The 24539-nt window shown below is 38.8% G+C and overlaps 1 protein-coding gene across 1 annotated transcript; it reads left to right on the top strand.

Annotated features, from left to right (window-relative positions):
• LOC142351812 (CREB-binding protein-like) lies at positions 1-24539 on the top strand. The gene is made up of 17 exons (XM_075404013.1): positions 1-530; positions 880-1091; positions 1486-1887; positions 3781-4053; positions 4574-6227; positions 6643-6761; positions 7389-7823; positions 8119-8466; positions 8693-8850; positions 11831-11950; positions 12171-12370; positions 13129-13276; positions 13710-13847; positions 19409-19688; positions 20201-20416; positions 20825-22589; positions 22925-24539. The coding sequence occupies exons 1-17, from the start codon at positions 197-199 to the stop codon at positions 23515-23517; spliced, it is 7395 nt and encodes a 2464-aa protein (XP_075260128.1). The 5' UTR covers positions 1-196; the 3' UTR covers positions 23518-24539.

The raw sequence follows: 24539 nt of genomic DNA, 5'->3' as shown, positions 1-24539 counted from the left end.
ATTTGAGCTCCAAATTGAGCGCAATAGTGATGATTGACGAAATCAAATAAACGTCAGAAACTGACGTATGCAGAAAGTACTACATGAAACTAAATTTCAGTGGGCAAACTTTTTCGTGTTGCCTGCTTAAATTTTGGAAGTGTTGCAGCAATATCTAATTTGTAGAAAGTAAGTTGTCCTAGAGGAGCAATCCACAATGTCAGCGTCACCCGCGACGCCGTCCAATGTCGACAACATCGGACCTCCCGCCGCCAAACGCCCCAAACCTCAAACCACCCCTCCAAGTTCAATGCAGAGATCCCAAAGCTCCCCTGCAATGAAATCATCGCCTGGTGCTGCCATGATGCAGCCGGGAGGTGTAGCGGGCGCTGGACTTCGAGGAGCGCCCGCGTCCGTAACTGGGGGTGGGGTGGTACCATCGGTTGTAGGTGGTGGGGGTGGTCATTCGGGCCAGCGTCAACCCTCACCCGTTGCCGGATTTCTCTGTGGATCTAACACTTCCCTTAACGACTTGCCAGAAACTAATTCAGGTAAACGGAATTGTTAGTTCTTAAATTGGAATTACGTTGAGTATTTGACGTATATGTAAGCTGCAACATTGCATACTTGGTCTTCACAGGGACATTATATGTACAAGGTTGCTCGTATTAAGGAATTTGAGCTCAGATTAGTTCAAAAATAAATGAAGAGACCAGATTCCAGCTAAGCTGAACTAAAGCCACAAAATGATTGCTAGTCGGCAATACGTCCAGTAATATCATTCAACTCCTTGGGCAAGTCTGAACAAGTTCAAAAAGGACGTAGTAATTTCAGTTTAAAAACCTGGACGAGATATAAACTTTTAGAGTACCTTTGTACATAGTTTACTGTTCTGATTAGATCTGATAGATGACCTGTGCAGTGCGCTTCCGCCTGATGTCTTTTCCCAAACATCTGCAAACTCCCCCGCCCAACAACAGCAGCAGCTCAGTTCCTCCGCTGGACCCGGAGGAGGGGGAAGTATGGGAGGCAGACCCAACAATGGAATCGAGACCCAACACCCCAACCTCACGGGACTTCTGACCAACTCGAATATGAATGAATCCCAACAGGTAGGTTCAAACAGAGTTTTAGAGACCAAGCTTCTCTCAAACTTAATGTATATCTGTATGTGTAAAGAATAAACGTTTTTTTGTGGGGGGACTAAATGCCTAGCCTAGCCATTTGAACACCCTAGCCTAAAATCAATTTCGACTGATTTCGGTAAATTTCACGTGTAATTTTACGACAGATATTATAGCAACGACAGTCAACACTAAAATAGGTTAATTTTAATTCTTTATTGGAGCGAAGAGTGGCGAGAAAGTAAATAAAAATACTGAAAATTGGCTGGTGTTCACAAAACTTATAAACGTCGATAACTCAAAAAAAAGAAAAGCTTGGAAAAATATTGGTCATTGAGTTAGACTTTGAACAGACATCCATTTATGCTGACTGGTTTTTCAGGATTTCAACGGATCGATGGCATTCAATGGAGCGAACCAAATGATGGCTCAGACGTCGAATAATCAACAACAGATGTTTCAACAACAGCAGCAACAGACCTACCAACAAACCCAACAGTACTCCAACTCAAATGGCCCATCACTCACTCAGAACTTGCCACAGGGACCAAACAGCTCACAGGGACACAGCGCGGGTAACAATGGGTCAGGGGGCAACAACACCAACCCCTTTGGTCATCAGATCATTATAAGTAGTCAGCAGACATCGGGTGCCAGTAATGTGATCACCATTAACCCCGGAGTCATGAGCCGGTCTAATTCGATCACTGGCAGCATACAAACTGCAGAAAACATGCACGGACAGGCGTCCACAACATTCTATCAACAACCGCATTTTGGAAAGGTACATTTACTTTATTATTTCCCGTCCATAATTATCATCATAACTGTTGACCATAAAGCTTTTCCATAATTCCTACAAATGCGTTCCAGAGCTAGGTAAGACAAAAAAACTAGCAGTTCTTCGAGAAATTAAATAATTGATTGCAGTTAATAAGATTGAGCGAAACATATGGATTAGTGATTCTCCGATGTTTCATTTACAACCAGAGAGCTAAATTATATCTTTGTCTTTGTTTTTGACTTATGAATTAATCAAAAAAATAATAAATGGCGTGATTATGGCAATTTACCCAATTCCATTTTACCCAATGCCATTTTACCCAATGCCATTTTACCCAATGCCATTTTACCCTATGATAACTTACCCAATGCTCTTTGATCTTTTCGTTCAATTATCCGGTGTTCGTTTTGACAGTTTCATTCAGTCAAGTCCCACGCGCCATTCAATTATATAGTCGGCTAAATTGTTGTTCTGGTAATTTTATCAATAGGGTAAACTAAAGTTAGCATTGGTTGAAATGGCAGGTTGGTTATAATGGAATTGGGTAAATTGGTATTGGGTATTTTGGCATTGGTTAAAATGGAATGGGATAAATTGTCCGGACACGCTACTTGATAATTATTGAGGCTGTATTTATTGATGGTGGTCTTCGCTAGTTCTACAAAACATCATAGTGGTGTGATCAACAGTTGTCATTCTTTTAACTGATCATTTGGGGGTTAAATCAATATTTAATTGATCAATTAATTTTCTGCCAAGTACTCGACTTATGTCAAGCGTAATTCTATATTGACAGGTATTCGCGAGGTAGTAAAGTTTAATAGTAAAATGGCTAGACACCTGCTCAACATGGTCGCTTGTGTTATAATGGAATAAATATTACAAATAAACATACACTTTGGATTGACTAGACGTTGTAAATTTATCCAACTGACTTCGGAAGTATTTGAAGTTGTCTCAACAAGTTTCAATGAATTAAGCCGATTGAGTGTGATTTTGCTTGCCCTTGAAATTTATTCTTAAGATTAGAAAAGTGTTAAAATCTCAAAATTAATGTCTGAAATTATAAATCTTTGTGTTGTCTCGTTTTTACAATTAGCATCGGATCATAAATGACATGCGTAAAACGAATCAATTTAGGTCAACAATGATTTTCAATCAGGTCGATTTTTTTCTGCTCAATCTCGAAAATTAGACTGCTGTTGAAAGTACGGACATCGATTTTTGCTTCTATCGACTTCTATAAATTTTATTCTACATTTTTCAAGATTCAAAAAGTATTTTAGCTGTAAATTTAGCTGACAGAATTTCAATATTTTCAAGGCTGCTGGTTATTTTTTTAGACGTTCAAGTTTTTGTTAGTTTCTAAGTAAACAACAGTAAGTAAACAATAGGGTTTTGATTGTTGAATGATGTTTGATGTTTTCTTTTCGCAAGCAAATTCATGAAATCATGTTTTATGTTGTAAGTTATGTTGCGCCACATGTTGCAACATTATGATTGTGCTATATCAACATAATAATTTTCCGTAAAAAGTCTACATAAATAATACATTTTTGAGAGCTTTCCTTCTGACCCCTTCTCTTGTTTTTTCTTGTTCCTCGAGGCTTTATCTCTACTCCTTTACCGTTATCCATTTTACCATGAACGTGAGCTCCAGTGCAAACTATGCTAAGCTTATCTTAAGCACAATCTACATTAAGTCGTACTTTCATCCTAACATACCAAATGGCAAAAGTCTGTCGGATTTTTTTTTTAAATGTAAATTCAATTTTTCTGAAAATTTGAAAGAATCATAACTAGGTGCAATTGGTTAAATAATTTTACAGTCAGCAGTAAATGTTTTACTTTTATTACAATTATCGGCGATTTAATATTTTTGGTGTGTTCTAGATCGAGCAAGGAGGAAGTGGGATTCCAGAGGTTATACATGTCCAGTCTGCCTCTGGAGCCCCGACAGCTGTCAGCTTGGCAGCCCAGAGTGGAAACAGTGGCAATGGGGGAGGAGCCATGCAGATCAACATGAACCTGACCCAGAACATAAACACTGGAACTACCATCATCAACATGACCCCACCCGCAGCTGCAACTGGAGCACCTCCCCACACCGCAGCCCCCCAACCCCAACATCACCCCAAATTACTACCGCCTGGTGTTTCTCCACAGGTTAAAATTATTTCGATGTAATTTTTGGGATGCTCTAAAATTGATCGGTTGTTTCAAAATTTTAAAAAGTGCGACAGTTCGAACCCTCTTCATTTAATAAATATACTGTCATGTAATTGTTTCATCATGTATTAAACTACCACCATTGCTTAATTTTGTGGCTTTTAGAATTCTTATAAAAGCAGTGCAAAAGATTGATATTTTTTCAAATTGGTTGATTTTTTTAGAGTAAAAATAAATCAATCTAATTTAAAATCGCAAAAGATTTTATTGCAAAATCGCTTTGGTTTTTTTTGTTCAAAACTCCCCCGTAGCAAAAGGATTTTTATATTACGAAATCTTGTGTCATAACTGCATGTTGAAAGATGAGCGTTACTTGCAAGAATCTTGCAAGATAACTGTAACATCTCATAGTGCAACACTTTTCCGCTTCTATATTGACCAGTCAAAAGCAGCGAGCTTAATAGTTCTTGGTTCTATCGAGCCAGGGTTTCATATCGTACAAATGAATATTTTTCAGAGTGTCCAGCCGCAGCCTAATCAGCAACAACCACAGCAACAGACCCAACAAATGCCACCATCACATTACGTCACTCACCAACAGTCTTCACCGAGATTGCCACAGTACGTCACAAACAGCACCAACAACCCAAACACCAACACTATGAATCCAAGCACCGCATCACCACAATTACATCAAACAACACCTTCGAACCCAATGGCCAATGCAAATGGAATGCCATCAGCCGGAAGTACCAACTCTGTTGACAACGATAAGCGAAAGCTTATTCAGCAACAGTTAATTCTGCTGTTACATGCACATAAATGTAATAAACAGGACCCTAAAACAGGTGGAGCAGACGGGCAAGTTTGCAAATTGCCTCATTGCGGAACCATGAAAAACGTGTTACAACATCTATACGTATGTCAAGATGGAAAAGCTTGCAGAGTTGCGCACTGTTCGTCTTCCAGGCAAATTATCCAGCACTGGAAAAACTGCAATCGACCCGAATGTCCAGTATGTTACCCCTTGAAATCACATGATTCCAGCCAGAACAACCCAAAGAAATCACCGGGAGGAAGTTTGATGGGACTCCCAGGAACCAGTGCGCCTGGAGAGCTCCAGGGTAATATGCTCCCGATGCCAAGTCAGTCAATGATTGGTGATAACTCTGGTCAGATGCCACCTCAGCAGCAACAAGCACAACAACAACAGCAGCAACAAATGCATAATCAAAGACATATACAGAATAACAACACGATGGTCCAAAATAACCCGCAAAATATGGGAAATGCAATGATGCCGCAAGCGGTGCCTCAAGGTCAGATCAGACCCAACAATCAAGCCATGTTTGCACCCAACGGTCCACGTGTAGTGACAGAATCCACTCAAATGGGCAATCATCAAATGATGACGTCACCGAGTGTTAATCAGAATTACACTGGTCAGAATGTGAATTCGAACAACATCAATCCCCAGAACCCAGTACCACAGCAACAGCAAAATAATATGCAATTTATGGACGGAAGACAACAAATGAAAGTACGAGCTGCTGGTAATATGGTGAACCCCGGCCAGCAGAGAGGAGGTCTGTTGGTTCCTGGTCAACCGATGGTAACGAATCCCGGACAACCTATAGCATCAAATGCTCAGGCTTTTCTGAACGTTGAAAACATGGGCAATGGAGGCGAGTCCCTGAATTCAAATCAGTTCGGCAACGTTAACCAAACCATGAATACTGGCAACAATTCTGCAATGACTGCAAGTAACGCTGGATCCGTTGTCAACGTCGGAGGAACCGGGGGTCCGGGTAACATGGCAAACGTTTCAGGTGCAGAGCACAACCAGTATTTGATGGCGGTTCTGCGAAAAGAGGGAGTTGAACGCCCCTCGGCTCATAAAGAGTGGCATGAACAAGTCAAGGAAAACGTGAGGTGTTTACTTGTTTACAAATTGGTGGAAACAATTTTCCCAAATCCAGACCAAGTTATGAAAGACAAGCGATTGGATAATTTGATCGCTTACGCTAAGAGGGTCGAAGTTGAGATGTACGATACGGCAGAAAACAAGGAAGACTACTTTCTCCGGCTGGCCCAGAAAATTTACAGAATCCAGAAAGAAATTGAGGATAAACGCCAACAGAAAAGAAACCAAATGAACCCAAATCAATTGAGTAAGTTATTGAGATAAAAATTTTACTCTACGATTTCTAATTATTGACGAATTGCTTGCTTTTTTTAAACTGAAAATCATTTCAGGCCTTAATTTCAAACATAGTTAGATTTTCTAGACAGAATTTGGTTAATTTTCAACAATAAATAGCAAGCATCAATTGGCGTATGAGCATTAAATATGAACGAAGGAATAATTAGGGCAGGTGAGCTTGGTAATAGTAGAAATACTTAAATATTAATGGGTAGTGAAGAGGGAATCGAGTTTAAATTGCCGATATTGAAATCGCGGACTAAGATTCAAAGTTTTTGGAAATTGATTGTGGATCATTTTGTGCGTTCTATTGGTTTTTGCAATGAAAATGTTCTATTGGTTTTTGCAATGAAATTCGCAATGAAAATGTTACTTATTTTCAGACACACCACAAATGCAACAGCCGCAGCAACAACAACAATCTCAGCAGCAACCTCCCCCAATGAATGGTGACCAACAACTCATGCAAGTGGCAACCAGCAATGCCAACTGGATACAAAGGGTAAGATGCTTGACGGAAACTAGTTCCACTTGCAAACCCGGTTTTGTTGCGTTAAAATGTCAGCGAATTCAGGGCGAGATTATATAATCGTCATTCACATTCAAATTTTGGCATGTTTTTTTTCGAATTACAAGGACAAACTATACTTATGGAAACTCAGATTAAAGAAGATGGAGCATATCTGTATTATTTTACAAACCTTTAAAGTGAATTGAACTGATTTTGACTAATAGCTCTCTTCAGTTATGAACACCAGATAAGGCAAATTTCTTGATGATGAGTTGATGCAATTACAATGAATATGCATATCAATTGATAGATGCAAAAAGGTGGTAACTAAATAGTGCCGAAACCAGTGCTCATCGCTGAGCTCGTACCTGATAAAGCAGGGATAACTTCAGTTGTTTAGGCTATCCAGCATAGCTGCTCAACATAAGTTAATTGCTCCAATTCAGTGTTTTTTTTCTTATCTGGCTAGTCTGGAGAACAAAAACAGATTGCAAGAAAGGTCCACTTCACGTGTGGAGAAATGAAATGGGTGTGCTGATATTTGATTAATTAAACTGTTGATTTGATTACCATAGTTATGACAACCAAGTTTATTGAAAAATTTGCTCTGTTTTGCAGAATGAACCAAGTGGACTAATCAAAACTGAACCACAAATGGGACAAATAAAGGCAGAGCCGAAGAGTGTTCAAATGATGGAAACCAACCCTGCACAAAACATGCGACAACAATTTCCCAATTCTCTCGATGATATCATGAACAGACCCACAAACACTCCTGATTCCCATGTAGATAATACTGCACTGATTCAAATGACTACCAGTAATACAATGGTGACAGCTTCACAACAACCTCAGGTTGTGAATTCTTCGTCACGTATGTCGGCGGGTCCTGGTAGTACGACGTCTTCAATTGTGGATAAGGTCAAACCGGAACCGATGTCGCCAGTCGGTGCTGGTTGCGGGGTGTCTAGCTGCGAACAAAACATCAATACTTCTACAACAGCTGTGTGTAAAACGGAGTCGCAGGCACCAACTATTAAGAAAGAAGTCAAAGTTAGTGACTCTTTATACTGAATGATAATTAACGGTAATCAATGTCTGGCAGGTACTCCATTTTTAATTTCTTGGTGGAAGATGCGCATTTAGTATGAAAGCTATAATTTTTTTTGCGAGAGTTCAACTGTTGTAGTGTGAAAAGATCAATTAAGCAGTGATTTCTTTTTCTTTGCAAAAGCACTTTTTCCTTTTGAAATGTTTTTAGCCAATACTGTTGAACAGATGGTCGATTGGTGCTATTTGAGCTTTTGAACATTTTAAGTTTTTTTTTAACTCGGTTGCTGTTTTGTAGCAGGAGGTCAAATCAGAACCGCAAGCGCCGGTGGAGCCAGGAAAACCTCGCAACCCAAAGACCTTTACCAAAGAGGAGCTTCGAAGTGCTCTGTGGCCGGCATTTCAAAAACTTTTTATGGCCGAAGACGCCTTTGCCTTCAAACAACCGGTGGATCCGATTCTCCTTGGTATCCCAGACTACTTCTCCATAATCAAACACCCCATGGACCTCTCCACCATTAGGAAACACCTGGAAGAGGGAAAGTACCAGAATCCGTGGGAGTTCATTGACGAAGTCCAGCTTATGTTCAACAATGCCTGGCTATACAACAGGAAGAACACGCGTGTTTACAAATCATGCACAAAGGTTAGTTATATGTTAAGGAATATTTTTGAAATTGTTGTACGCGTCGAACATTCGTCAGTGCTCATTTACTCATTTTAGCGCACTACTTGATGTGTCAGATTTTGTCTACGAGTAATTTTATTTAAGATTTTCTCTGAGAAAGAAAAGCTCTTGCGGAATGATTCCCAATTTCAAGCTTATTTTTTCTTATTTTAATCGGCATTAAGCGTAATGTTATGTTTTTTAGCTGAGTGAGATTTTCGACTCAAGTATAGACCACATAATGGAAGAGTTGGGCTACTGTTGTGGTCACACTTATGTCTTCCTGCCCCAGATGCTCTATTGCTACAGTAAGAACAGCTGTCCAATCCCAAGAGACGCCAAGTACTATCAATGGATTAACAGGTACGTTGTTGTTAATAGCCGCCGTCACAAAAGTTGAAGGTCTTTTGCGAGACAAAATTACTTCTTATGACCATTTTATGAGCTATATTTTTTGGTACTACAAACACAAACACGCAAAATAATGCTAATTTTTGCATTTTTCAAGTTTTGAAAATTTTGTCATTTTTCGAGTTTTTCCAGCCCTAGGGGCCAAAGAATCTCCCTTAAGGTTTGATGATGAGGCACTGCTTAGTTTCTAGTAACAATTGCATGGTTTTTATAGCTGCGAAGCTGTAAGCTGAGCGAAGCTATATTGCGGTGCTCTTGGTTTTTTTTGTTTCGTCGTCTGACGCTCTTTTTTCGTTTTACATTTGTTCACACAGCAAAGCTGAAAAAGTCAAATTTTCTGAATGACTTCTTCCTCTCACTAACGGCATTTGCGCGCGTGACGTCATTTCTCACTCGCTTTAGCAAAAAGGTTTTAATTTATTTGCGTGATTAGATTTTGATCATACGTGACTTACCTCACTCAATAAAATGACTTTTGCACTTTAAAACTTAAGTTTAATTTGAATTTGTTTAAGGTCAAAGGAACTCATTTGTGCAGTAAAGGTCCCTAATAAGAGGCTTCTGTGGAATGAATTTTAACAAGCGTTATTAATTTATCGGTGAATGTTTTTTACCTAGTTTTTTGAGCGGCGTCAATTTTTTTCAATTTAGATCTGTATCTGTTTCTATCTCTATTATATGGCACGCAGGTCTATTCTTTCGCAGCTATTCCGGTAATCTGCCGGCTATGTTAATCCATTTAATGTCTTCGAATTTTAGCATCTTTTTGATAAATTCTGAAATTTTTTTAAGTTTTCCTAAAATTTTTGTTCATTCTCAATTGTCAGAAAACCTATTCCACTGGCTGATAAAAATTTACTGCATTGTTGTTACTGAAGCAGGCTGCAATAGATTTGAGCTCCCACTAGTTGTTCGGAGCAATTCTTACGACGTTAGTCGGTATTGTTTAAGTTTATGACTTTAGGTTTAAAGCCAAAACTTTTTTTATTCCGTCTTTTCAACGAATTTCTACATTTTTCGACACTTAAAATTTATTATAAGAAATGATTCACTGCTTGATTCGGATCTTTTCCGTTTGTGCCCCGCCAGTACGTTATGCACCCCCCAGTTACAAAGCACGTGCCATTACAAAGTAAATCACCGTGTAAAAATATTGCCCGTGCGTCTGTGCTGTGCAAATAATATGCACCCACTAAGCATTAGTGCCTATTTTTCCATTGCTACACTTTTCCATTGCTACACTTTGAATCCTATTGTAAATGTAAACAACTCACGTGCAATCATATTGGTCGTATTGACGTGTAGTCATATTGATGCTATTAAAAGTGAAATATGGAATTTTTTTTGTTAATTGATTGCCAAAAGCCGTACAAAAATGGTATCAGCGTTTTTTGCATTAATTGGCACTGAGTTCTTGTGGCACTTTTTTTTCTCGAATCCAACATCGTAGTTGTTTGTCGTTTAAATTCAATTTTTTGGTAGTTGTAGACTTTTACGTACTTAACTTTCGAATTTTGCGTCATCTAATTTGGGTTCATTCTCAATTTTATGTTCCTGAACGCAGTTTACTACGAATATGTCAATTGAAAAGTGCAACAAAATCATTTTTTGAAACTTTAATTCTGAATGGTTGTTAAAATAACTTCTAATAACGTCATTTGATGCCACTTTGTTGAACTTATCCTCCCAACACTTGCCTTACAAGCCGACTCCCCGCCCCCATACAACTGCATTAGGACGCAGTACAATCCAACACGCGCCAGTCATTCGAGAGCAATTCGTCTGACGGTTTTTAAAGAATTTTGAATGCGGGTTACAGGATATATACGAATTTTGTTGCTGATTATTATGGGCTATCGCAAATCACTGTTAATATTTTTTACAGTTTTAATCAGCGAATTCGATCTCAGAACAGCTGTTTGGAGTGTGTAGAAGATAATAATTATCTGATCTTAAAGGTAACAGTGAAACTGAATAAACACTTTGATTTCTTTGAACTTGGAAGGCGGCGTCAAAATGAAGGTTATGAATGAGTGCTGCAAACGTAATACTCAACACAATACGTGATATTTAAAACATTCTGTGAAATGATAACTTGGAGGCTATAAAATTATTGCTGTTGCAGTTTCGTTGAATTATATTGATTTAGTATAGCTCTGACAGCTTTATGATTGGGCTGGAATCTTAGGGAAAGCTCTACCTCAATGTATCCATTTTATCTGATGCTAAGGTGGTGTGCGTGTGCTCAAATATGTTATCTATTATTGCTTTAATTTGTCGCGGAAAATGAAATTATACTTTAGGTTATTAAAATGAGATGGCGGTGATGATATCTGATGGGTAAGATAAGATGCAAAATCGAATAGAATATGCTTAGTCGATTTAACCATTTACCAAATTTTCCTACCCCTTCAACCTCGGAGAAACAGCTGGGACTAGCCTGTGCAACTACATGCATTATAAGGGTGAAAGGTTAAACTTTTAAGATAATCTGCGCTTCCTTTTTCTTGTGTCTTATCCAATTTTTGATTACCGCTTTGATGGTAGTAGTAATGAAAATGACTAAAACTTCAACGGAGGGTTACGGGAAATGCTCCTTTCAAACTTTTTGTGGCCTATTGGTCGAGAAATTTATAGCCAACGTTATAACTTTTTAAACTTATACTGCATAAGATAATATTCGGCGTTAAAAATTTTTCTATGATTTCCAGGAATTCATTTAAGATCTTTGAATGACTACGAAGAAATCATACAAATCATATATATGACCCAGTGTGATAACTTGGAATCTTATGTCCTAGTACGAAATCAAACGAAGTTTTTTAATGGGTGACTCAGGAACCTTTGAGATTACCCGCATGTATGCACGCTCATTGGACAAACTTAAATGTGTGAACAAGGCTAAAAGTGTTGTTGTTGTTGTTTCCTTTAGATCACCGAGGCCTGGGCTGATAAGCGAGAAGTACATCTACTGCTCTAAATGTTTCCAAGACGGAGATCCTGCCAAAATGACCGTGACAGATGAACCCATGGTGCCCAAAGCATATTCAATGTAAGACACTATATCTTAGCATCCTTTTCTTATAACTCCTTATCTCATCAACTATCTATATTGATTGTTACCCTCTTTCAAAAAATTTCATTGCATAAGAAGACTGAGAACAATCAGTTGGATTATGTTCCAACTAATGATTGCACCAATTTATAGATGTGAACAAAACGTAATCCAATTTGGATGACAAATCATGCTTCATCATTTCTCGTTCTTTCAGACAAGTTGAGAAAAATTGGTTCGATGAGCTGGTTAACAACAAAGTGGAGCCAGAGCCATTTGTGGAGTGCATTGATTGTGGCAGGAAATGGCACCAGATATGTGCACTGTACCACGAGAATATCTGGACCTCATTCACGTGTGAACCCTGTCTCAGGGCACAGGGAACAAAGAGGAGGGACAACAGATTCATTGCTCAGAGTTAGTACACACTTGCATAGGAAGTGTTGTAATGAACATTGTAACAACCCCCCCCCCCCACCGGGCAATTATTTCATTTGCCTTAATCTGAACGAACTATGATGCGTGGCTACTTGTTGCTTCTCAGAAAATTTCCAATTACAGGCACCCAAAAACCTCCCTACCCTACTGACCCCGACGTAGATTGAATACAAGCTGAAGATTAACGTATTTACAAACCACCCCCCAAATTATCGTAATCAGGGCTAAATTTGGGGACAGGGTATAGTGCTTGTAAAACCGAATTATGATTGTGAGAAAAAAAATTTACGTTAACCTGCGTCCACAGATTTGAAGCCTTCAAAGAAATTCGTGTAACTAAATGTCAAAAACAAAAAGTCAGACACGGTTGAGTTGCGCAACAGAACTTATGTAATTCTTGCTCCACTCCAAATTTTTTGCTGTATTCGTGCTTAACTTTATGCTGTAAAAAGATGTTGCTAAAATTGTTGGATAATTAACTGTTGCCGATAAAGCTCACGCTCTGTTAAGTTTGGGGTTAAAAAAGTTTCCTCAATAAAATTATTTTAATGACGTCACATGACCGATTTTGGCTTTTAATAGGTCAAACAATTGAGAGCGCCAAAAAGCATATTTCATGTAAGAAGTTTGATACAAAAAAGAGGAAAATATATATTTGAGTGAATTAAGTACGCTTGTTTTTACGCTCAGCAAACAAACGAGATATTGTTTCTTTCATGTTTGGTTTTATATTTCAGAGCTACCTGGTAATAAATTGTCCAATTTCTTGGAGCAGCGAATCAACAAGTTCACAAAGGCGAGGGAACCTAATTGTGGACATATCACAATTCGAGTGCTTTCTAGCTCTGAGAAGTCACTCGACGCCAAAATGGGCCTCCGATCAAAGTAAGATATCGTCCTTGGGTATTTGCGATACTAAAAACCATTGAATATCTTTTTATTTTCATCAAAAGATGCTTTGTGTACATGTATGCGTTATCAAAATGAAGCCAGGCATGATAACAACTGCTTCGAACTCCCTTGGGCGTCTAAAGTGATCATTAATTTTCGAGTCCTTGCTGAAAAATTGGTCAGATATTTTCTGTCAGGTATATTCTGCAATTGAAACCACAATCCCTTTTTCTTTGAAGATGAAAAGGTTTCTGTTACAACTAAAGCTAAAACGTCTAATGGTGGTTTCAAATTTTTTGAACTTGTTCTTGATATTTCTAAGATATCTATGAAATCATGAACGAACTAATTATAGATTCTTTCCTGTACCGCAATTATCTTACTGGGAAGTCATTTCAGTTTTTTTTTATTTTGAATTGTGTTTCAGACACACCGAATTCCCAGCGAACTTCCCCTACAAATCAAAAGCCATTTTCGCCTTTGAAACGATCGACGGCACTGACATCTGTTTCTACGGAATGCACGTACAGGAATACGGCACAGATTGTATGCCGCCTAATAAACGGTAATCACCCATTTCAACCATGTCATTTGATATTTGGGATCTTTCTGGGACCCTTCTGCTAACCCCAACTTAGTGGGCGCCATATAATGAATTTCTATGTAATAATTGATAATTTGCAAGGAAGAACACAATACAGAGCCCCACAACGCTGAGCCGTGTGGGGGGGGGGGGGCACTAAGCAAAGCAATAACGGAAAAGATCCAATCAATATTTGATCTGTTCCGTAGTAATTTTTTCCCGAACAATTTTGGGTAAGATTTAATGACTGCTCTTTGCTGGTTATGTTCAACAACATGACTGCTAGGACTAGTCAGTAGAATCATTATAGACTGATAGGTGATACGGTATTTTGAGGAAATCCTTCAGCCTGTTTAATTAACGTTTAATAGGACTGGTCGCCTGAGGTTCCGCCAACTGGAAATGTTTCCAATTTAATGATGGTTACTGCCAGACGGGCTGGCTGTCTGTGCGACGGCAAAGATTTTACAGTCTCTGGCAGAAATTATCAAAGCGTCTTCTCAAAATGAGAAACGGAAAACCATTAGAGAGTACGAGACTTATACTATGCTGTAAATTTTTAATTGAAGCGCAGGCGAAATCAGTGATTTATCAGTGAATTGTGGCTATTTTGCCGACCGACTTCTATTAATCTATAGAACAAAGCACAGTAATAGGTTGTATACCATATATTAAGATCGACTGATGAAGACTTACACAATGAACAAAAAGTAATTTTTAATCAATAAATAAGGTTTGAGCAAAGCATTGTTAAAATTTCTGATAGGTTGACTCTCTTATTCTGGAGCTATTATGCTGGTCTTTTCAATGCAAACTTTAGCTTTGTCGACCAAGTTTTCCCTCTGACTTTTTTATTTTTTCCTCAGAAACGAGATAAATTTTTGGTTGACCGTTTTGAGTGACTTTTTGCTATTTGCGTAAATTTCTCCAAAATTTTAACCAGCCGAACTCAATTGACGGCAATTTACTACTTGAGGTCAAATAAAAAATTCGCTGAAATTGGCATTACGCTGAAAACGTAATTTGGCCTTTTTTGGCCGATTTGATCAAATTGTGGAAAAATGTGACAATACCTCGTCACATTTGTCCACGATTTATGTCACTATTTTCCACGATCTTTTCCATTCAATTAGCCTGAAGCCAGAGGTCTCAATTTTATTGATAATGATCTAAGACGTAGTTCAGATACTAAATCTTGTTAATTATAATTCGCGAAGCTGTAAGCTGAGCGTAGCTATATTGGGATGCTCGAGGTTCTTTTGTTTCGTCGTCTGACGCTCTTTTTGTATTTGTTCCGGAACATTTACTTTTTCATACCTGATTTCTGTCCTTATTTGCTCTTATGTCAGTTTTTTAAACTCTTCTGTATCAGTTTCTATTTTTTTATAGTTATTCCGAGAATCTGCCGGCTATGTTTAACGCGCAATGAATACGTTCAAACCAAAGATTTGCCTTTTTAATCTGCATTTGTTATAATGAAGAACTTTTGTCTAATTAAAAATCAATTGGGCTTTCTCGGATTTCTGCTAAATCGGCACTTTGATAGCAGTTTTTGTTCGACAATAGCTTAAAAACTCATATCGTGGACAAATGATACCGATATTTCCATTTTTCCAATTTTGAACTAAATTTGCCTCGCTGCAACTCTTCTACTCGCATGAAACCCCCGACAATATCAAGAAAGCGAGCTGGTTTTTGTGTACTGTGTGGCGTAATGAGTGTCATTTTTAAAATGACCTCTAATGACGTCAAATTTTTAATAGATTAGAGCTCCCACTAGTCTTGTTGGTGCAACCCGAAGTTAGAATAGTGTTAGTTTAGAAGAAGGGGCTGTCAATCTTCTTTCTCGCTTTTTAAAATTGCAATGGAGGACAAGAAGTCATTGCTGGCTATTTCCTGTCATCTGGCTATTTTGAATAATCAAACAAATATTTGGTTCGTAACTACCTTATAACAACCTTAAATTTTTGCAGCATGACAATGCGAGCATCCCTAAGCCCCAACTGGCTACTACCGAAATCGAACGCTCGCTGGTCGTTTGAGAGCTGTTCGCTGGACGTTATTCGATTTTGTTCTATTTTTTGTTAAATGATTAAATTTCCAAGATAAGTTAAGTGGACTTCTTATCCACAGAATAACCTCTGGCTATGAGCGCTTTAGATGTCCGATATTTTTTCGTGATATCCTTTTTTTCACAATTAGCTGTTTTGCTCTAATCATCAAGCAATCTTTTGTTTGTTTGTTTTTCTGTTCATCAAATGTTTTATGAGTTCAGTCAAGGCGCCTAGCAAACGCTTTTAATACTAATAATTGTATTTGGTATCTCACTTCTGATCGTTTCTATTCAATCGTTAAAATGAAATCATTCCAAATGACGGCTAGAGAAGGTGAGGTCGAATATCGTTAAACAATGCTTCATCTGACGTATATGCCTCCCGTTTTTACTTTGTGACGTTATTCCTGTTCTTATTAGCGCACTTACTGGAGATAATTACCGTGAAATAAGAAATGCAAAGAACACTTCAATCCGTAATGTTCAGATAATTGTGCTCTTAGAGTATCTGTTTTCTAGACAGGTAAATTGATATAATAACCAAGCACCAAACATACTTGAAGCAAACAATGATGTATACAAATCATGACATCATTTATTGTATTAATATATAAACAATAAAATCAGATCACCAAATTAATTAGTTCAATAAATATGCTTTTCCTCCTAATTTGAAAAATGTGCTGTTTAACTTAACAAAAATATAAAACTTATTTTGCTGATCGTGATCGTGATCGTGAATCTTAAGCTTTACTTCGTCAATTTTCGTTTATTGAAGGCCAGAATTTAATCTGCGACGTAATCTTTACATTAATTGCTCTCGAACGATGTTTGAAGCAATTACTGTAGTCGCGTTTTTTTTACAAATTTTTTGGTTGTTATGTTCTATACCAGATCAATTTTTCGCTAGCTTAATCTTTTTTTCGTTTGACTTAATGATTTTTACGCGATCGAAACTGCTGTCATTTGGAATGAAAGCCCGTGTGCCAAAGCTTGCTTTCTCGATTTGTACGCAGTAATTAGCACGGAAGTATAATCATGCGACGGTAGTATAATCATGCCTATAATGCGTCAATGTAGTCTTGCATACCCAGTTCAATGAATTTTTTTAATGCAATGTTTTCTACTATCAATTTCTTATTTTTTTTTTGTTTTTCGTCTTCAAAAATGGGATAAACTGGTGACGCCCGGGACATTGAGTGACTAAATAGTTCTCTTAGAGCTTTACTGGGCTCTAAGTATGCGATTGACCAAAACTGTTGAAGAGACATAAATTAACGTTTAATTGCTCTTGAACGCAGTTCATAGCAATTATTGTAAACGTGTCTTTTCATGCAAAATTTTCGCTTGAAAATTTTGACTTTTCGAATGACTTTTATGTCCGTGACTTTTTGCGTTTCGCGTGACCTAAAATTCTCTCTCAATCACAATTTCAAGCAGCTGAACTCAATTGGCGGCAATTTATTATTAAAAGTCAAGTGAAAAGTGCGCCGAAACTGGTTCCATTTTTTGCTTTAAATATTAATTGTGGTATATCTTAACCTCTGTTATTATTTGAAGCCCACTAATGAACTTCTTAGTCCCATTTAGGCTCCCCCCACCCGACTGAAGCAGGCTGCAATTGATCAGAGCTCCCACTAGTCGTTCGAGAGCAATTCTTCCGACGTTTAGTCGGTTATGTTTTACATATTATTTCTGAGTTTGACCACCCTCACTGTACCCACCCTCCCCCGACCGTCCCATTTTGCACACCTCAACTATGTAGGCGTAAATTTGAAGGCTGCTACAAATCCCCCTCTCCCGACTAAAGAATTGAGCTACAATAGAACAGAGGCCAAGCCCAGCTCTTGAATAACTTTGAGAGGGTTACTGATAACAACCGTGTGGTAATGTTCTTAATCAACTTTTTTTTCGATTACAAAAGTTGCATAACTGTATCACACTGTTACCGTGATTAGACTACGAGTATATCACCCTATTATCGCCACTGTTTATATTGTAACAGTGGTGATAAATGAGTGAGATGAACTCGTAGTCGAATGAGAAAACAGATTTCGTAGTCTTAATTGGGCTTTAACCGTAAAGTTACGAAACTGTCGTTATCGCAAAGAGATTTGATTAAATCTACTTCGCAGCTGTTCTGGAAATCTCTTGGCTATATTTATAGCTGCGAAGCTGTAAGGTGAGCGTAGCTATATTGCGGTGCTCTTGGTTTTTTAGTAGTTTCGTAGTCGGACGCTCTTTTTTCGTTTAACATTTGTTCACACAGCAAAGCTGAAAAAGTCAAATTTTCTGAATGACTTCTTCCTCTCACTAACGGCATTTGCGCGCGTGACGTCATCTCTCACTCGTTTTAGCAAAAGTTTTTAGGTCATTTGCGTGATTAGATTTTGATCATACGTGACTTACCTCACTCAATAAAATGACTTTTGCAATTTAAAACTTAAGTTTAATTTGAATTAGTTTAAGGTCAAAGGAACTCATATGTGCAGTAAAGGTCCCTAATAAAAGGCTTCTGCGGAATGAATTCCAACAAGCTTAATTAATTTATCGCTGAATCTTTTTTACCTAATTTTTTGAGCGGCGTCGATTTTTTTTTCAATTTAGATCTGTTTCTATCTCTATTATATGGCACGCAGGTCTGTTCTTTCGCAGCTATTCCGGCAATCTACCGGCTATGTTTATAAAAGTAGAAATCAGATAACAATTGAGGGGTACTTTAATTTTTAAAATTTTGCTTTTTGCGTTCGATTTGTTTCTGAGATATTCCGCTGATTTCTGAGATATTGAACTGCCTGGTGAAAGACCTCGCCAGCCTATTGCAACTAAGGGCTTCAATAGATTCGTCTCACAATACTCAAAAAATTTTGATGCTCAATCACTTCTCAATTCTTACATGCAGCGCATATATTCTATAACAACCTCATAGGGCATATTTATAAAACAAAGAAAGTCGATTTGAGAAGTAGATCAGGACATCGTGCGGAGTCAGTTAGTAAATGAGTGAGGTATCCATAAAATGGTTCTGGTTGTCGCTTTTGGTTCTCGGTTTGCGTTTTGCACTCCTTGAACTTGTTTTAGAAATGTCACATAAGAGCAATTTTCAGCTGTGGGTGCCCAATGTATTACGTTTCACAATTAATTTTTCTTTGTATACGTTTACATTTTGAATTTATATTGCATTTCATGGCAGATTTATTAAAGTAAATGACGTCAAATGAGATAATCCATGAATACTTGGAGCTAATGATTGCTGAAAGTATCAAGTACTTTACAGTGCTTACAATTTTCCCGATTTTGAAGTGAACGGGGCTTAAATAAATGCTTTTTTTCTTAAAAAGCCTTCAATTACAAAAGACTTAAATCATCGATTATTAAAATATTTTTATGAAATTTGAAATGAGATCCTATTCCTTCTCCATGAACGCTTCGCGTAATAATTTCTGATCGGTTCAGAAACTAAATTTGGATTTGGTATTGTTTCTTTTAGACATGTATACCTCTCATACCTGGACAGCGTGCACTACTTCCAACCAAAGACCCTCCGAACTGCAGTGTACCACGAGATCCTCATCAACTACCTGGACTACTGCAAACAGCTGGGATACTCCCACGCACACATCTGGGCATGTCCTCCTGGGGAAGGGGATGATTACATCTTCCACTGTCACCCACCCGATCAGAAGATCCCGAAGCCCAAGAGACTTCAAGACTGGTATAAAAAGATGATGGACAAGGCTATACAGGACAGGGTCATCACAGACTACAAGGTACACTTTTACTATCTTTACTATAGACTGAATTGTTTCCTTTCCCACCGTGAATAATATTTTTTCATAATCATGTGTGTTGCACGTTGGACGGAAATTTATCCGCTCGTAAACATTTTTTTTTTATTCTTGGCCGTGCGCGAACAAACTGATAAGCTTTTTTCACTTATAATTGTTTTTGGCCATTAAATCGCTGCATACCATTATAAACGGTCCAATATGTCAATTATAATTAGTTATTTATGCAAACGGACAGGAGACAGTTCTCGTTAGACTGTTTACAAATGACGTAAACAGCAGTTTGCAATTAAATTCAAAGGAATAGTGCGCCTAATTAGTTTTCAAATTTTTCAAATCAATTTATTGGAGCGAGTAAGCTACAAACTCAATCCCCCTGCGGCTGGTAGTTTGATACCAATTCGCTCGACTTAGCCATTTTTTTAAAGAAAAAACTGCAGCTCAATTAAACATGCTCTGGGTACTTTATCTAACAATTATCGTTTCTGTCGCAGGATATAATGAAGTCGGTGGAAGACACTGCTGGAGGCTCAGCTAGCTTCTCAACTGTGGATCTGCCCTATTTCGAGGGAGACTTCTGGCCCAACACGATTGAAGATCTCGTCTCTCAGATGGACGAGGAGGAGAAAACTCGCAAGAAGCAACAGGCAGACCTCCATCAACATATGAACAGTGACGAATTCAGCGATGGATACATGGACGACTCTGAAGTATGTTGCTCTCTCTACGCTCAGTATTAACCAGAGTATTGTATACTGATTGCATGACATTGTTTATAAGGCCTTCATGTTTAAGAGTCTGTTTAATAATAGCATGCTTTATTATTCGAATTTCAGGCACTGTCTTCAAGCTAAGAAAATGAAATGGAATAAAAGCTCGTTTGCAGCATCTGACCTCAAAAACGCACATTTCTAAATAGAAAATCACGCAGATTACGATGTGAACACCTGTTTAGCGTAATATTGAATTCAATGTTTTCAGTCTTTTTGTATCAGCCGTTGTTAATAGCAATGCATTTAGAGGTCTTTCGGCTAATTTAGGTTGGCTACGTAAAGATTAAAATTTCAAATTTTTGTGAATTTGCTAGATATTTGAATATGCAATTGCTGATCTTTCAGTATGGCTACGGTGTTTCGAACTCCTCGGGTGGAGACAAGAAAGCTCTAAAAGCCAACAAAAAGAGTAAGAGCAAGAAAGGACAGACTAAATCTAAGAAGGGAAGCAGCCCTGCGGCGGACCTTTCCGACCGTGTCCTCTCGACCATGGAAAAGCACAGGGAAAACTTTTTCACCATCACAATCACCCCCAACCCAATTGTTCAGACGATCGAGGACCCTGATCCTTTGGTACAATGCGAGTTAATGGACGGGCGAGATTCATTTCTTCAAATGGCCAGAGAAAAATTCTGGGAATTCTCGTCGCTAAGGAGAACAAAATACTCTTCGATGTCCTTTCTGTACGAGTTGCACGTTCATCTTAATGACCGCATGCAATACAATTGCAACAATTGCAAACAGGTTGCCGAGATCAGGTACCATTGCAACACCTGTGAGGACTTCGACCTTTGTCAGAACTGTCACGGCAAAGTCACCCATGAACACGAATTGGTGCGCAGGACACCCGAAAGTGACGCTGAAGGTCAGAACAGCAAGGGATCAGCGGAGGTCAACAAGAAACAGGCATTTATGGAGACTTTGAAGAACCTTCCTCATGCTGTTACATGCAGAGATGCCAATTGCCGTGTTAGAAATTGTGTGCGTATGAGAATGATTGTTCAACATGCCAAAAACTGCATGCATAAAGATCAAAGAAATACCTGCAGCAACTGCAAGCAATTCTTCCAGATCTGTTGCTACCACGCGAAGCATTGCAACGCTCCTAAGTGCGTGGTGCCTTATTGTCACAATATCCGAATGAAGTTGAGAAGACAGAGCGATGTTTTGTGGCAACGAAGGAGGGCGGCGATGGTCGGTGGGGCTTCTGCTATGGGTACTGCGTCAGCTACCCAGAGCACCACTTCAGCAATGCCTTCAGCAACTTCAGCTAACATGGCTTCGACCAATAACAATAACCCACCTCAGCAATCGTATCAAAATGAGCAACATCAACAACAGCAGATGCAACAGACATCGAACTCTATACAACATCAGCAGCAACAGCAAAATATTCCCCAGAAAATTGCAACCAAACCTGGATTCTCCAACATGCAAAGTCCACAAATGAGCAATCAGCAAATGCAAGGACCGAATATTCAGCAGAACCCGCAACACGTTGCCCAGCAACAGAGCATGCAGAGTACTCAAATGGGAGCAAATCAATCACCCGCCGTGGCAAATACAGCCCAATATCAGCAAATGCCCCCTCAAACTATGCAGGGGCAACAACAGACTATGCAGCCACAGCAGCAGCAACATCCGATGATCAATTCTGCACAGGCAACTGTTGGGACTGTTCAGAACCAACCCCAAAATGTCAATCAAATGGGTGGCATGTATACGACAAATCAGCAGCAACCACAACCTCCCCAACAGCAACAGCAAGCTATGATGGTTTCCCAACAACAAGTTGTAAACACAGACATGAACCCAATGCACAAACAAGTGGCCGTAAGCTCTACCTTCGGAACCATCCAGCGAGCTCCTAACATGGTGCCATCAGGCATGCAAATGCAACCACAACAGCAACAGCCAATGTTGCGACATCCAAATCAACCAGCTCAGTTCCAGAATAGGGCCGCGTATGTCACCACTCAACAGGTCCAAAATCCCTCCCAGGTGATTCCGGCAGGTGCAAATGGTCAACCAAGACAGTGGCAACAGCAGCAACCTCAAACTGGAGGACCGATGTATGTTGTCAGAGGCACTGGAATGCAACAAATGCAAGGTTTGTCTTTTATAATCATCTCACTCAAAAAAATTGTAGCATGAGCATCTCTTTAGTTCATGCCCTTGCCTTCTAATTTATGTAATTTATACAGTCATTAGAGCGATCCTTAAAACGTTAGTGGGTTATTTAGTTGATGTTTCATAATCACAATGGCGCATTAATACATAAATGGTAATGTCAATTGGTGCTGTATTTGGTTTTTTCTCCACATATAAGACTTGGGATGGTGGTTTACAAAGTAGATGAGATTAAAAGTGCCGTTGTTTCATTTGACAAGGAAACTAATACCTCAATTTGTTACAGGATGTTACTGGAAATGATTTTTTTTATAGGAAAACCGTATGTTATGACACCAATTCCTCGAGCTGTCAATCCTCAAATGCAACAACAGCCTCCTATGATGCAATCTACAGTCCAATCAGGAATGATGCAAGGACCACAGGGAACCATGAGAGGTGCAAGCCCCATGATGTTGATCAAGCAAGGAGGTGGGGCACCGGCAGTCATGGGACCATCCGGACCTAACCAGATGATGGGAGGTGCCAGGAACCCAACATGGCAAGGGCAACCCGCAACTGTAAGACCGACAATTCAACAATTCCCACAGCAAAATACAAACACAATGTACGGACCACCGACGGTTCAACAGCGCAGATTCAACGATTCGACGCCTCCGATGATGCAACAGCAAGTTGGTGGTAATCCAATCATGATGCAACAAATGAGGCCTATGACAGCCAACAACTCACCTGGAACGAACATGCAAACGGGTCCGAGAACAGCAATGATGGCACCATCGGGTGCGCCTCATCCTGGACAACAAATGGCACCCATGCAAACCCAGGATCCCAAAAACGCCCAAGGTCAGCAACCACCCCAGATGCAAACAGCGGACGAATTGTCAAGGTTTTCGGACATCCTATGAACGGTGACCTGAGCAATACGAAAAGCCTTCGAGCTTAAACTCTCTACCAAACACTACCACGTTTCTATCTACATAATCCATATATAGTTTGTACAATTTATCCTGTCCAGTGTTCAAATTGGAATACACCCGAGCCAGCAAGCAGTCGAAAAAGCTGACAGGCCCAGATTTCAGCCCAAGAATTGTCGACTGATATTAGACGAAAATTGTGGCTGATTAATTGTCTGTCCGCCTTGCAATGGCTCCATCTCTTGTACAAAGAAAAATGATTTAAAAACTTGAAAAACTCGTGATTATTCTAATTTTTAATGTGCCCCTATAAAAAGTTGTTTAGCAAATATAATTTTAGCTTTTACTTGTTTCTTTATTGCTGTAATGAAATTGTATTACCTATATCAAAAACAGCTCATAAAACCTCATTTCAGTTGAATTTGCCGAGTTGTTTATTGTTTTTCGCCGACATTATTCTTGTTATATCTCGATAATTGAGCATTTATTTCAATGGATTAAGATGTCTCTACTCAAGTTATACATTAACCAAAGCGATGGAAAACAAGCTGTTAGTGATTATTTAAAATAACGATCTGTTCCTAAAAAGTTTATATTTTGCTTCTCTTTTCTTCTTTTGCGATTAACTTGGCTACATACATACATACACATACGTACATATTTGTGAGTGAATTAAATTTATTGTGAAAAGATGTTAATATTTTCCATGATAACAATTTATTTGCTGTTCGATATTTGATTTTTTCTACTCTGTTCAAATGTCTCGAAGACTCAATCTGTATAATGTGCTTTGGATCCAATTTGTTCAATCATTTTCCTAGCACTTAAGGAGAAACCAAACCAGTCTGCTGTTATGTGAATATTAGCTGAGAATGGGGCAATTTTGCTGTCGGTCTGTTGCTCTAGCTCTCTTCAAATGTCGGGCGGGCGGGCGACCATAGTTAGTTGAGTCACTGGTCTTATTTAAATTGATGAAACTTTTTTCATCACCCCCTCCATCCTCCCTCCCTCCC

The sequence above is a fragment of the Convolutriloba macropyga genome, chromosome 13 (genome assembly GCF_964194025.1).
Source record: "Convolutriloba macropyga chromosome 13, txConMacr16.3, whole genome shotgun sequence".
NCBI lineage: Eukaryota > Metazoa > Xenacoelomorpha > Acoela > Convolutidae > Convolutriloba > Convolutriloba macropyga.
Note: the sequence above shows the minus strand (reverse complement) of the source record. Positions and strands in the feature narration are given on the sequence as shown.